Source organism: Scyliorhinus canicula, chromosome 5, assembly GCF_902713615.1.
Source record: "Scyliorhinus canicula chromosome 5, sScyCan1.1, whole genome shotgun sequence".
Classification (NCBI taxonomy): domain Eukaryota; kingdom Metazoa; phylum Chordata; class Chondrichthyes; order Carcharhiniformes; family Scyliorhinidae; genus Scyliorhinus; species Scyliorhinus canicula.
In genome coordinates, this window is record NC_052150.1 from 53,694,699 (window position 1) to 53,708,453 (window position 13,755).

Consider the following 13,755-nt stretch of genomic DNA (forward strand, 5'->3'; position numbering starts at 1 on the left):
GTTTGTCTTTAGGTTTGCAACTTCATGAAGTCTTAACTCCCAAGTTTGATAATGCCGTAGACGGCTCAGCTGGTTAAATGAAAATTAGATTTTATGATCAGCTGGGCAGAACTTGGGAAGGATAGTTGCCATTTTTAAATGTCATAACAACACAGAAGATTTCACATTCGCTGATAAAAATGATCTGGTTGAAATGAGAGAACAGAAAAAAAAGCTTTCTTGGAAACTAGCTGTCATGGTGAGAATTATAGATAGAAACTTTGTAGTATTTGCCCTCATCTTATGTGAGGATTGATTTTGGTGGTATAATGAGGCACCAATGGCATATGTCAATTTTATTTCTGGTAGATTCTGTTATTTTATTGTCTATGAAAATGAAATGAAAATCGCTTATTGTCACAAGTAGGCTTCAAATGAAGTTACTGTGAAAAGCCCCTAGTCGCCACATTCCGGCGCCTGTTCGGGGAGGCTGATACGGGAATCGAACCGTGCTGCTGGCCTGTCTTGGTCTGCTTTCAAAGCCAGCGATTTAGCCCTGTGCTAAACCAGCCCCTACCAACCTTTTCCATATTTTAATTACATTGTACATTAATGCCTTCGTTCTGACCAGCTTTCCTAATGTGTTTTGCTGTTGTTTTTCTCACAGGTTTCACTACCAAGCAGTCCGAGGTTGTCGTAGCTGCACTGTTGAGAGTTACAAACTCCAGTATGGAGGTTACGTACAAGGACATGGCAACTAAAATTCAACAAGTAAGACCGCCCCAGTGATACAAAAAGCTGATGGAAATACAGCATTAAAAGAAGATGCTGGAGAGACTCAGCTGGTCAGTCAACATCTGGCGAGAAAACACATTTCAAACATCAACTGCCTCATGTTATTCTGATGGATGCTGCCTGACCTGCTGAGTGTCTTCAGTGTTTTTTGTTTTTGTTTCTTCCCCCAGTGGTACTGTATGTTGTGCGAAAGACATTCTTATTTAATGGTTGAAATGTCACACTGCGTTTTGCAAGCAACAAAGGATAATGCAACATTTTGCAGGCTTGTAATTTAATCATTGAGCTTAAAGAACCTCAAACAATACGAGTGATGCCAGTCAAATGTGATGCTGAAATTACATACTTTCTATAATGTTGTTTAACATACCTTGGCTGTGTTTTTTTTTTATTGCCAAGTCATGATCTTGACTTTTTCATATATAAAATGTGAGAATCTCCAAAATAAAAAAGTTGTGGATATTTCTTGTTCACATATTGTTGAAGATATGCTTCTTTAAAGCACTTTTCAAGCAATCGCTAATGGTGTAAATGGAGTTGATTCTTTTTAAGTTATGGTTTTTTTTGGTGTAAGACTATTTTTTGAAAAAGTTCAGAGATATGTGATAAACTGACACCATGGAGAGGGACACGGCGGATGTTAAGGCTAGGGATGGATGTTTAAATACTCTAGGTCAATTTGTCATACGGAAGGGGGAAGTTTTGGGTATTCTAAAAGACATTAAGGTGGACAAGTCCCCAGGAACGGATGGGATCTATCCCAGGTTACTGAGGGTAGCGAGGGTTAAAATAGCTGGGGCCTTAACAGACATCTTTGCAGCATCCTTGAGCACGGGTGAGGTCCCGGAGGACTGGAGAATTGCTAATGTTGTCCCTTTGTTTAAGAAGGGTAGCAGGGATAATCCAGGGAATTATAGACCTGTGATCTTGACGTCAGTGGTAGGCAAACTGTTGGAGAAGATACTGAGGGATAGGATCTATTCACATCTGGAAGAAAATAGACTTATCAGTGATAGGCAGCATGGTTTTGTGCAGGGAAGGTCATGTCTTACAAACCTAATAGAATTCTTTGAGGAAGTGACAAAGTTAATTGATGAGGGAAGGGCTGTAGATGTCATATACATGGACTTTAGTAAGGCGTTTGATAAGGTTTCCCATGGCAGGTTGATGGAAAAAGTGAAGTCGTATGGGGTTCAGGGTGTACTAGCTAGATAGATAAAGAACTGGCTGGGCAACAGGAGACAGAGAGTAGTGGTGGAAGGGAGTGTCTCAAAATGGAGAAGGGTGACTAGTGGTGTTCCACAGGGATCCGTGCTCGGACCACTGCTGTTTGTGATCTACATAAATGACCTGGAGGAAGGTATAGGTGGTCTGATTAGCAAGTTTACAGATGATACTAAGATTGGTGGAGTTGCAGATAGCGAGGAGGACTGTCAGAGAATACAACAAAATATAGATAGATTGGAGAGTTGGGCAGAGAAATGGCAGATGGAGTTCAATCCAGGCAAATGCGAGGTGATGCATTTTGGAAGATCAAATTCAAGAGCGGACTATATGGTCAATGGAAGGGTCCTGGGGAAAATTGATGTACAGAGAGATCTGGGAGTTCAGGTCCATTGTACCCTGAAGGTGGCAACGCAGGTTGATAGAGTGGTCAAGAAGGCATACAGCATACTTGTCTTCATCGGACGGGGTATTGAGTACAAGAGCAGGCAGGTCATGTTACAGTTGTATAGGACTTTGGTAGGCCACATTTGGAATACTGCGTGCAGTTCTGGTCGCCACATTACCAAAAGGATGTGGATGCTTTGGAGAGGGTGCAGAGGAGGTTCACCAGGATGTTGCCTGGTATGGAGGGTGCTAGCTATGAAGAAAGGTTGAGTAGATTAGGATTGTTTTCGTTGGAAAGTGGGAGGTTGAGGGGGGACCTGATTGAGGTCTACAAAATTATGATAGGTATGGACAGGGTGGATAGCAACAAGCTTTTCCCAAGAGTGGGGGTGTCAGTTACAAGGGGTCACGATTTCAAGGTGAGAGGGGGAAAATTTAAGGGAGATGTGCGTGGAAAGTTTTTTACGCAGAGGGTGGTGGGTGCCTGGAACACTTTACCAGCGGAGGTGGTAGAGGCGGGCACGATAGCATCATTTAAGAGGCATCTAGACAGGTATATGAACGGGCGGGAACAGAGGGAAGTAGACCTGTTCCTGTGCTGTAATTTACTTTGTTCTTTGTTCTTTGACTGTTGGCTTCAGCGTTTTCTTTCTACAGTCTTAAGGCCTGCCACAACTTCTCTGCCTTGATTTACAGTATATGTCCTTTAACTGCCTAGATAAGATTATTCAAACTCTTACTAAACTGCTGCGAGGTTCAAGACTGTCTCCTGAGCACTGCTGTTAAGAATATTCCATAACTATAATATTAAAGTACTCTGAATGACTACTTTCATGTATTAGTAACAATGTCATTTACCCACACTCCTCTCTCCTGTTTCCCTCTTGTGTTCTGCACGATAGCAGCTCCACGATCCCAGGTTCGATTCCCGGCTTGGGTCACTGTCTGTGCGGAGTCTGCACTTTCTTCCCGTGTGTGTGTGGGTTTCCTCTGGGTACTCCGGTTTCCTCCCACAGTCCAAGGATGTGCAGGTTAGGTTGATTGGCCATGCTAAATTGCCCTTAGTGTCCAAAACTGCCCTTAGTGTTGGGTGGGGTTACTGGGTTATGGGGATAGGGTGGAGGTGTGGGCTTGGGTAGGGTGCTCTTTCCAAGAGCCGGTGCAGACTCGATGGGCCAAATGGCCTCCTTCTGCACTGTAAGTTCTATGATTCTATTATCTTTAGCTGGCATTTTCTGTTTTTGATATTTACACTTTTTTCCATTCACATATTTTTTGCTTTTTAATTTTGTAGTTCAAGGTATTTATAATGGTCCTCTCTAATAGTTGCATCTGTTTTGAGTACATTTAGGGTCCCTTACTTGCTTGGTGCCTGAATTGATGTCTGTACTCAAAATTAACACTGATTGCTGAATATAGTTCAATACGCTACATGCAACCAACCAACAAATAATGCTAATACTAGCTGTTTTCTTTAAAAACAAAGAAATTATATCTATGTCTGTCTTTCTGAAGTATTTTCTCATCCTTGCTGCCTCTTCTCCTATTGCATCTTCTCTGGGGTACGTCAGTTATGGAACCTGCTGTTGGGAATTGCACAAAAGATGGACAGTATGTAGTAGGGCGTGTGGTTTTCTTTCTCCTTTCCTAACTCTCTCTGGACAGATGCCCAGCTTCTACTCGGTAGTCTTCTGTATGATATAGTTATAATATGCTCACAGAGGTTACCTGAATAACTGTATTACCCCAACAAGACAAATTGCGCAACTGAAAATGAGCACTTAAGCATTGAAATATCTCCAAGGACCTGTAAAAGTGAAATCCGAGTTTACAGTTTAATTTGCACGTCTGTATTTCAATTTTGTCTGCTTTAGTAATTTCCAAAGTAGGTAACCACCAACATGCTATATCAATAACTCAGATTATGTATTGTTCAACTGCAATTAAAGGAAACTGAACATGCAGAAAGTTAAGCACCGAATTCCCTAAATGGATTAACTTTCAGTCTTAAGATATCCAGAATATAAGTAGCCCCAGGCCTTTGATTTCCTGACTCTTGCTCTTTACAGGCATTAGTTTGGCATTGCACGTGCCTGACAGGGAAATCAGCCATTCAGTTTCCTATTTGTGTGTCAGTAAACACAGATTTTGTCTAGTTAAACTGGAGAGAAGAAAATAATTTGAATTGTAATAGTAAGTTTTCTTTCTCGGCTGTGGGATTTCTATTGTGAAATACTGACAACTATCAGCATGCCAACATTTATAAGCTCTGGTCACTCTAATCGCACTGCAAACCTGGTCTGTTTTTTGGTTTCTGAATAGAAACTGAAAATGTATCTGGAGCTGAAGCATTCACCAAATTCTGGTATTATTACAAAGAAATAGTTCTTTAAATAGTAAACTGTATTCTCTGTTTGGTTGTGTACAGGAAGGTTGAAGCCCTCCACCCCCCAAAAAACATACAAAAATGAATAAGTCGTGTACTGCAGCCTACTTCTGTTGAAAGATGATTTGTTGATCAACCACAAATAATTATCTGTTACTGGGATCTTAAAATTTTTAATTTACATAGAATTTACAGTGCAGAAGGAGGCCATTCGGCCCATCGAGTCTGCACCGGCTCCTGGAAAGACCACCCCACCCAAGGTTAACACCTCCACCCTATCCCCATAACCTAGTAACCCCACCCAACACTAAGGGCAATTTTGGACACTAAGGGCAATTTATCATGGCCAATCCACCTAACCTGCACATCTTTGTGACTGTGGGAGGAAACCGGAGCACCCGGAGGAAACCCACGCACACACAGGGAGGATGTGCAGACTCCGCACAGACAGTGACCCAAGCCGGAATCGAACCTGGGACCCTGGAGCTGTGAAGCGATTGTGCTATCCACAATGCTACCGTGCTGCCCGAACATGAGGTTTTTTTTTGTACAATTTCATTTCAAGTTGACAGATAATTCAAATTGTGTTAACTTCTGAATTCAGTGACTTTTTAATATTTTATGAAAACCTCTGATTACCATTCAGAGGATTGAATGCAGCTATCTTTTTCTTATATCCTTGCTGAATATTAACCCCAAACAGCAGTTTTTTGGAACCTGTTTTTCTATTTTGATATCTGTTTATGATGCTGAATCATTTAGTTAATCCAGTCATAAGTCTTGCTTGCACCTGCTTTTGGTGTTGAAATGATGTTGTCTATTTCAATTACAGGAGATAATGCTTCAGCATATTATGTCACATATAACTGCTGTGAAAAAGGACATGATCATATTGGAAAAGAGTGAGTTTTCAGCAATACGAGCAGCGAACGAAGTGAGTATTGATCTGTTCAAGCTGGATGTTAAATCAATTAAGTCTAGATTGCTGGTGCCTCTGAAAATGAAACTGGGGACCTCCTATTCCCACTAAAATGCTGATCACCCAACTTCTGCCCCTGGCCCCCATATTAGCCAATATTGTAATTGGTTTTCACTTGTCAGGTGTTGTCCCCCACTGCTTTATATCTGCTGTCATCATCTCTCTCCTCAAACACCAGCCATCAACCCCAGTGTCCATTGCAAATTACCGTTGCAAGTCTAACCCCTCTTTCCTTTAGTGTACTTTGCGTGTTCCCTCCCAAAACAGTTCACTTGGTGAAGTGTGCCCTGAACACCACCTTGAACTGAATCAAACTTAAACCTCGTGCAGGATGATGTAGCATTCATCCTGCATATGGACTCACTCCACACCAATATGGGTCCCAGATCCTCCTCCCACCTGGCCTTCATCTCTTCCATTGGGGCCTGCTCCTCCCCCATGATCCATCCATACATCACAGAATCACAGAATAATACAGTGCAGAAGAGGCTCTTCGGCCTCTCGAGACTGCACCAACGCATGAAACATTTGACCTGCTTACCTACTCCCATTTGCCAGGACTTGGCCTATAGCCTTGAATGTTATGACGTGCCAAGTGCTCATCCAGGTACTTTTTAAAAGATGTGAGACAACCTGCCTCTACCACCCTCCCAGGCAGCGCATTCCAGACCGTCACCACCCTCTGGGTAAAAACATTTTCCCTCAAATCCCCCCCCCCCCCCCATAAGCTCCTGACACTCACCTTGAAGGTGTGCCCCCTCGTAACTGACCCTTCAACTAACTGGAACAGTTGCTCCCTGTCCACCCTATTCATGCCTCTCATAACCTTGTACACCTCGATCAGGTCGCCCCTCAGTCTTCTCTGCTCCAGCAAAAAGAAACCAAGTCTCTCATCTCTCTTCAAAACTCAAACGTTCATCCAAGGCAACATCCTGCTGAATCGTCTCTCTGCCCTTCCAGTACACTCACATCCTTCCTATAATGTGGCAACCAGTATTGAAACATTACTCCAGCTGTGGCCTCCCAATGTTCTATACAGCTCCAACATGACCTCCCTTGTGTAACCTATGCCTCGTTTGAGAAAGGCAAGAGTCCTATACGCCTTTTTCACCACCGTATTAACCTGCCCTTCTGCCTTCAGAGATCTATGGAAAAACACGTCAAGATCCATTTGTTTCTCGGAACATCCCAGTGTCAGGTCGTTCATTGAATACTTCCTTGTCAAATTACTTCTTTCAAAGTGTATCAACTCATACTTTTCAAGGTTAAATTTCATCTGCCAATTTTCTGCCCATTTGACCATCCGATCTATATCTTCCTATAACCCAAGACACTCAACCTCACTGTTAACCACCCAGCCAATCTTTGTGTCATCCGTAAACTTACTGATCCTACCCCCCACATAGTCATCCATGTCATTTATATAATTGACAAACAGGGGATCCAGCATAGATCCCTGTGGCACACCACTGGACACTGGCTTCCAGTCGCTAAAGCAGTCATCTGACATCACTCTGTTTCCTACAGTTAAGCAAATTTTAAATCGATCTTATCAAGTTACCCTGTATCCCATGTGCATTTTCCGCCTTGATAAGCCTCCCATGTGGGACCTTGTCAAAGACTTTGCTGAAATCCATGTAAACTACATCAACTGCACTATCCTCTACACACTCAGTCACGTGTTCAAAAACTTCAATCAGATTTCTTCGGCATGGCCTCCCTCTGACAAAGCCATGCTGACTATTCCTGATTAAACCTTGCCTCTCCAAGTGGAGATAGATTCTCTCCTTCAGAATTTTCTCCAATAGTTTCCCTGCTGCTGAGGTGAGCCACTGATCTGTCGTTCCCTAGCTTATCCCTGCAACCTTTCTTAAATAGTGGGACCACATTAGCTGTTCTTCAGTCATCTAACACCTCCTCCGTGGCCAGAGAGGAATTAAAAATTGGGGTCAGAGCCCCGGTAACCTCCTCCCTCTCCGCCCACAGCATCCTGGGGCACAATTCATCCGGACCCAGAGACTTTATCGATTTTAAACCTGCCAACACTCCCTATGACAATTTGCTCAAGATCCTCACGGTCTCTCTCCCTAAGTTCGCATCACCTCCTCATTCTCTTGGGTGAAGACAAATCTGAACTATTCGTTCAACACCCTACCAATGTCCTCTGGCTCCACCCACAGATTTCCCCCTTGGTCCCTAATGGGCCCTACTCTTTCCTGGACATGCTGCCCTCTTCAACCCTGCGCAGGAAAGTATCCTGTCCAATAAAGTGGATGGTGGCACCACCGGGAATGGCTGGAATATCCTATGAACAAAATCCCGTACCTGGAAGTACCTAAACCTATCTGCCCCCACTAGAATCATAGAATTTACAGTGCAGAAGGAAGCCATTCAGCCCATCGAGTCTGCACTGGCTGTTGGAAAGAGCACCCTACTTAAGCCCACACCTCCACCCTATCCCTGGAACCCAGTAACCTCACCTAATCTTTTTGGACACTAAGGGCAATTTAGCATGGCCACTGCACCTAAAGTGCACATCTTTGAACTGAGGGAGGAAACCGGAGCACCCGGAGGAAACCCACGCAGAAAGGGGGATAACGTGCAGACTCTGCATAGACAGTGACCCATGCTCGGAATCAAACCTGTGACCCTGGATCTGTGAAGCAACAGTTCTAACCATTGTGCCACCATGCTGCCCCTGTGCTATCAGTCCAGCTTTCTCCTTCAACTCCTCCCAGCTGGGCTCTTCAGAAACACACAGATTTAGATTAAATTTAGATTTATTGTCACGTGTAGTGAGGTACAGTGAAAAGTATTGTCCAGACAGATCGCTCTATACATGAAAAACACAGAGTATACGACATAAATACATAAGCATAGACATCAGTGAAGCATAGGGAATCCCTTCTCCTCTCCAGCCTCTGTCCTTTCCACCCCACAAATGTGGCATTCAATTTCGCTGGCTCAAAGATTCCTGCGGATAGGTGCCTGTCTTGACATTATCCTCCACTTAAAAGGCTGATTGCGTTTCCACCATATCGTCAAATGGAAGCAACCACCGGGTGTGAAGAATTTTTCGCCAGCGTGAACAGCAGATATGCCATCGCCAGCCTCCAAACTAGACCCTCTGCATGGCCCCAACTGCATCAGCACCCAGGTAGCCTCCTGCTCACCACACCACCTAACACCTCCACATGGCCGCCCAATAATAATATAACAAATTACGCATCGCCAAGTCCCACGCCTGCCTTTCTTGAACCCCTCTGAATTTGAGGTTCTCCTTGCCAACATAAAGCCCGCTATGAGCCGCTCTATCCCCTGAAAAAACGATTTGGCAGAAAAACTGGGAGGCATTGACATAATAACACGAATCAAGGCAAGATGTTCACAATTGATTGAACCCGGCCTGCCCACAACAACGGAAGGAAGTCCACCCTGACCCTGCGTGCCAGGCTGGTGTAATTTAATTTATGAAGCTATGCCATCTGGACCCCCACATATCGGAAACTAGTGCCGGCCAGACGGAATCGCAGGCCCCCCACTCCAGTCCAACTGCACCTCCCAAAGGGCTACCCACAAAATACTTGGTCTTCCCGAAATTTAACTTGCACCCTGAGAAGTAGCCAAACCGCTTCAATATACCCATAATATCCCCTATGACTGGCCACTGATCCCGTGCATGCAGCAGAAGGTCATCTACTTACAAGGAAACCCTGTTCTTTACCCCACCTCTCACACTTCCTCGCCACTTGTCCCAGGCCCTCGATGCAATTGCCAATGGCTTGATCGCCAATGCAAACAGGAGAGGAGATATTGGTCACCCTTGCCTCGTCCCCCTATGCAACCTAAATGGACCCCAAATCGTGGTGTTAGCATGTACGTTGGCAGATAGGGCTTTTCGTTCAACAACCAGACCCACAAAACAAACCCAGGACCCAGCCCAAACTTCTCTCGCACTGCAAAACAGATAGCTCCACTCAATACTATCAAACACTTTTTATGCGTCCAGTGAGACGATTATTTCGAGCTGATGAACCCCTAGTGACTTCCAAAGTGCAGCAGGGAGCCACAAGCTTTCTCATAATGTCGGCCCCCCTTTTTGCCACAAAACGGGTGCAAACACAAATCAAATGTAAGCAGGTATTTTCCACCTGTATTTATACATATATTGGGAAAAAGCACACCATCGCATACCCATTCACCAGCTAAATGCCCCCTCAAACCCCTGGCCAAGCCACTCTCCCATAGCCCTTAACATTGACCCCTGGAAACAGTGTCCACCTTGGTGGGCCCGCCAGCAGGCTCACCCCCACTCCACACACGTTATAGATAAAACAGTTTATTGAGCGAAATGAGAATATTCTCAAAATGATATAAATTAGCATTTCTAAATGCTCCAACTGGGTATTGCTGCATATTTTGAGAGGATTGATTTGTAGTTTTCTTTTCCAGAAATTGAAAATTGAATTGCAACAACTTAAAAAGCAGTTAACAGTAAGTCCCTTTTTAAAGTTATATTGCAAAGTTATTGATGACTGGATAAACTGTTGGCTTCTGGAATTTTAATCGTAATGGTTTTAAAATATATTTACGATGGAAAATTACATTCGTAGTATGTACTTGAGACCAATGATTTGAGGATTTATGAAGCAAAGATGATAAAGTACTATGCCATTCTCCCTCCATCTTGTTCAGTCTCTCCCTCACTTAGTGTCCAACTGTCTCACTAATGCCTGACCCCACTGGCTGGATGGCTGATATAATTGCCCAGGCAGGGTGAGACAAACACACTATTCTAATATCCTAGCTACTCCGAGTTAGGATGCTTTCAAAGCCACAGATGCTATGCACCTCGTACTGATTTCTTTCTTCGTAGATTTGTGAGTATTGGGTTAGATTTTGAGGCTCAGGTGGTGGGAGGAATGTTTGTGAACAGTCGCTTACCATCATTACTCCTCTGAAACTGACCAAAACTTCAGGATACCTGGCATGTGCAGTTCATTGGAGAAATCCTGAAATTGCTGCAATCTGTCACAGTTCAGTCGCAAGCTGCACTGTGGTTTCCCCTATAGCCAAAAATCATGAAGTCAGAATTTCAACATTCCTGCTCCCACATCACTGTTTGAAACCACTTAAAAAATAATACCTTGTTCAGTCAGGTGTAACTGGGTCCTTAGTGGTAATATAATGAATACAATTTGGTAACAATAGAACTGACTCTGACAAATAATTTTATAATTGGAGTGCAGTTTAGTAATTAATTTGTTTTCTTAAACACGGCAGGGCAGCACAGATTGTTTTCCCGGCTTGGGTCACTCTGTGTGGAGTCTGCACGTTCTACCCATGTCTGCGTGAGTTTCCTCTGGGTGCTCCGGTTTCTTCCCACAAGTCCCGAAAGATGTGCTCTTAGGTAATTTGGACATTCTGAATTCTTCCTCCGTGTATCTGAACAGGCACCGGAATGTGGCGACTAGGGTCTTTTCACAGTAACCTCATTGCAGTGTTAATGTAGGCCTACTTAGACATAGACATAGAATTTACAGTGCAGAAGGAGGCCATTCGGCCCATCGAGTCTGCACCGGCTCTTGGAAAGAGCATCCTACCCAAGGTCAACACCTCCACCCTATCCCCATAACCCAGTAACCCCACCCAACACTAAGGGCAATTTAGCATGGCCAATCCACATAACCTGCACATCTTTGGACTGTGGGAGGAAATCGGAGTACCCGGAGGAAACCCACGCACACACGGGGAGGATGTGCAGACTCCGCACAGACAGTGACCCAAGCCGAAATCGAACCTGGGACCCTGGAGCTGTGAAGCGATTGTGCTATCCACAATGCTACCGTGCTGCCCCTTGTGACAATAAAGAATATTATTATAAGCTAAGTTTGTTATTGTATTTGTAAATAATATTCAGAAAATTTTAGATTCTATCATTACCCCATGTATGTGTTTCAATCTTTAATTTAGTCAATGTAAACATTTTTAAAAGTGATTTTATGCTACTCCGTTTTGTTTCCTGTGCATCTTTTAATGTGATTGATTTCTTGGGTGACTTAACAAGATTGCGAATGCCCAGTGAGCAACACTGCAATTGGTTGCAGCACCTCTGCTGATTGCAAAATCTGACCCACCCCAATCCTTCTCATCTTATGCATTTTCCAATTATGATATTGAGTTGCATGGTGTACACTACACAGAATTTTTAAATAGCATGGATAGCATCTTGTACAACTCAAAAATAGCTTGGAATATGATGAGCACTTATTTTTTGTGTTGAAAGTGCCCATTCTGATCTCAATTTTAGCTTTGAACTGGTTTTGATGTCAATAACTTTTCTGCACTATACCCAAGCATTCTGAGCAACTAAATTACTTGGGCATGGACCTTGTGCTGGCTGTGAAAACCAGATATTTTTTATTTACGCATGATTTTTTAAATGTCATGGCCCTTGCTGTTTGCAAATGGTGTTTACTGCATTATTAAGCAAATCCAAATCAGAATGTTTCTGTCAACAGCTTTGTCCAAAAGAATGGGAGCAGGAATTCAGTTTTTTATGTTTGGCTCTCAAGGTTCTATGTTTCGTGGCTCGGGGCCCTGCAAAGACCAAAAGCTCAAAATATGTTTCATGATTGTGTGACATTTGTTACGTATTTGTATTATACATTTGTATTAGCGAGAGGCAGCATGGTTTTGTGAAGGGGAGGTCGTGTCTCACTAACTTGATAGAGGTTTTCGAAGAGGTCACAAAGATGATTGATGCAGGTAGGGCAGTGGATGTTGTCTATATGGACTTCAGTAAGGGCTTTGACAAGGTCCCTCATGGCAGACTGGTACAAAAGGTGAAGTCACATGGGATCAGGGGTGAGCTGGCAAGGTGGATACAGAACTGGCTAGGTGATAGGAGGCAGAGAGTAACAATGGAAGGGTGCTTTTCTGATTGGAGGGCTGTGACTAGTGGTGTTCCGAAGGCATCAGTGCTGGGACCTTTGCTGTTCGTAATATATATAAATGATTTGGAGGAAAATGTAACTGGTCTGATTAGTAAGTTTGCAGACGACACAAAGGTTGGTGGAATTGCGGATAGCAATGAGAACTGTAAAGAGGATACAGCAGGTTCCTCCTCGTGTGCGCGGCTTAGCCTCATCCAATTCAAGGTGTTGCACTGGGCCCACATGACTGGGACGAGGATGAGTAGGTTCTTTGGGGGTGAAGACAGGTGTGTCAGGTGCTCGGGGAGTCCAGAGAACCATGCCCATATGTTCTGGGCATGCCCGGCACTGGAGGAGTTCTGGAAGGGGGTGGCGAGGACGGTGTCGAGGGTGGTGGGATCCAGGGTCAAGCCAGGATGGGGACTCGCTGATTTTTGGGGTTGGGGTGGAGCCGGGAGTGCAGGAGGCGAAAGAGTGCTGGCCTTTGCGTCCCTAGTAGCCCGGCGAAGGATCTTGCTACAATGGAAGGATGCGAGGCCCCCAAGCGTGGAGACCTGGATCAATGACATGGCGGGTTTCATTAAGCTAGAGAAGGTCAAATTCGCCTTGAAAGGGTCGGTACAAGGGTTCTTTAGGCGGTGGCGACCTTTTCTCGACTTTCTGGCTCAACGATAGGGTACGGGGACAGTAGCAGCAGCAACCCAGGGGGGAGGGGGGGAAGGGGAGGGAAAAGGTGAGGGGGGGGGGGGGAAAGGGGAGGGAAGAAAAGGTGAGGGGGGGGAAAGGGGAGGTGGGGGAAAGGTATGGGGGGGGAAGAAAAGGTGAGGGGGGGAAAAGGGGAGGGAAAAGGAGAGGGGGGGAAGAAAAGGTGAGGGGGGGAAGAAAAGGTGAGGGGGGGAAGAAAAGGTGAGGGGGGGAAGAAAAGGTGAGGGGGGGGAAGAAAAGGTATGGGGGGAAGAAAAGGTGAGGGGGGAGGGAAAAGGTGAGGGGGGGAGGGAAAAGGTGAGGGAGGGAGGGAAAAGGTGAGGGGGGAGGAAAAAGGTGAGGGGGAGGGAAAAGGTGAGGGGGAG

At 44.6% G+C, this 13,755-nt stretch overlaps 1 protein-coding gene across 5 annotated transcripts in view; it reads left to right on the top strand.

Annotated features, from left to right (window-relative positions):
• LOC119965988 (mitochondrial calcium uniporter regulator 1-like) overlaps positions 1-13,755 on the top strand; it is a 77,970-nt gene that overhangs the window by 21,561 nt on the left and 42,654 nt on the right. For all 5 annotated transcript variants that reach the window (XM_038797083.1, XM_038797084.1, XM_038797085.1 and 2 more), the window contains exons 3-5: positions 647-750; positions 5,604-5,705; positions 10,203-10,244. In XM_038797083.1, the coding sequence (XP_038653011.1) occupies positions 647-750; positions 5,604-5,705; positions 10,203-10,244 (248 nt within the window). The remainder of the gene's footprint in view (positions 1-646; positions 751-5,603; positions 5,706-10,202; positions 10,245-13,755) is intronic.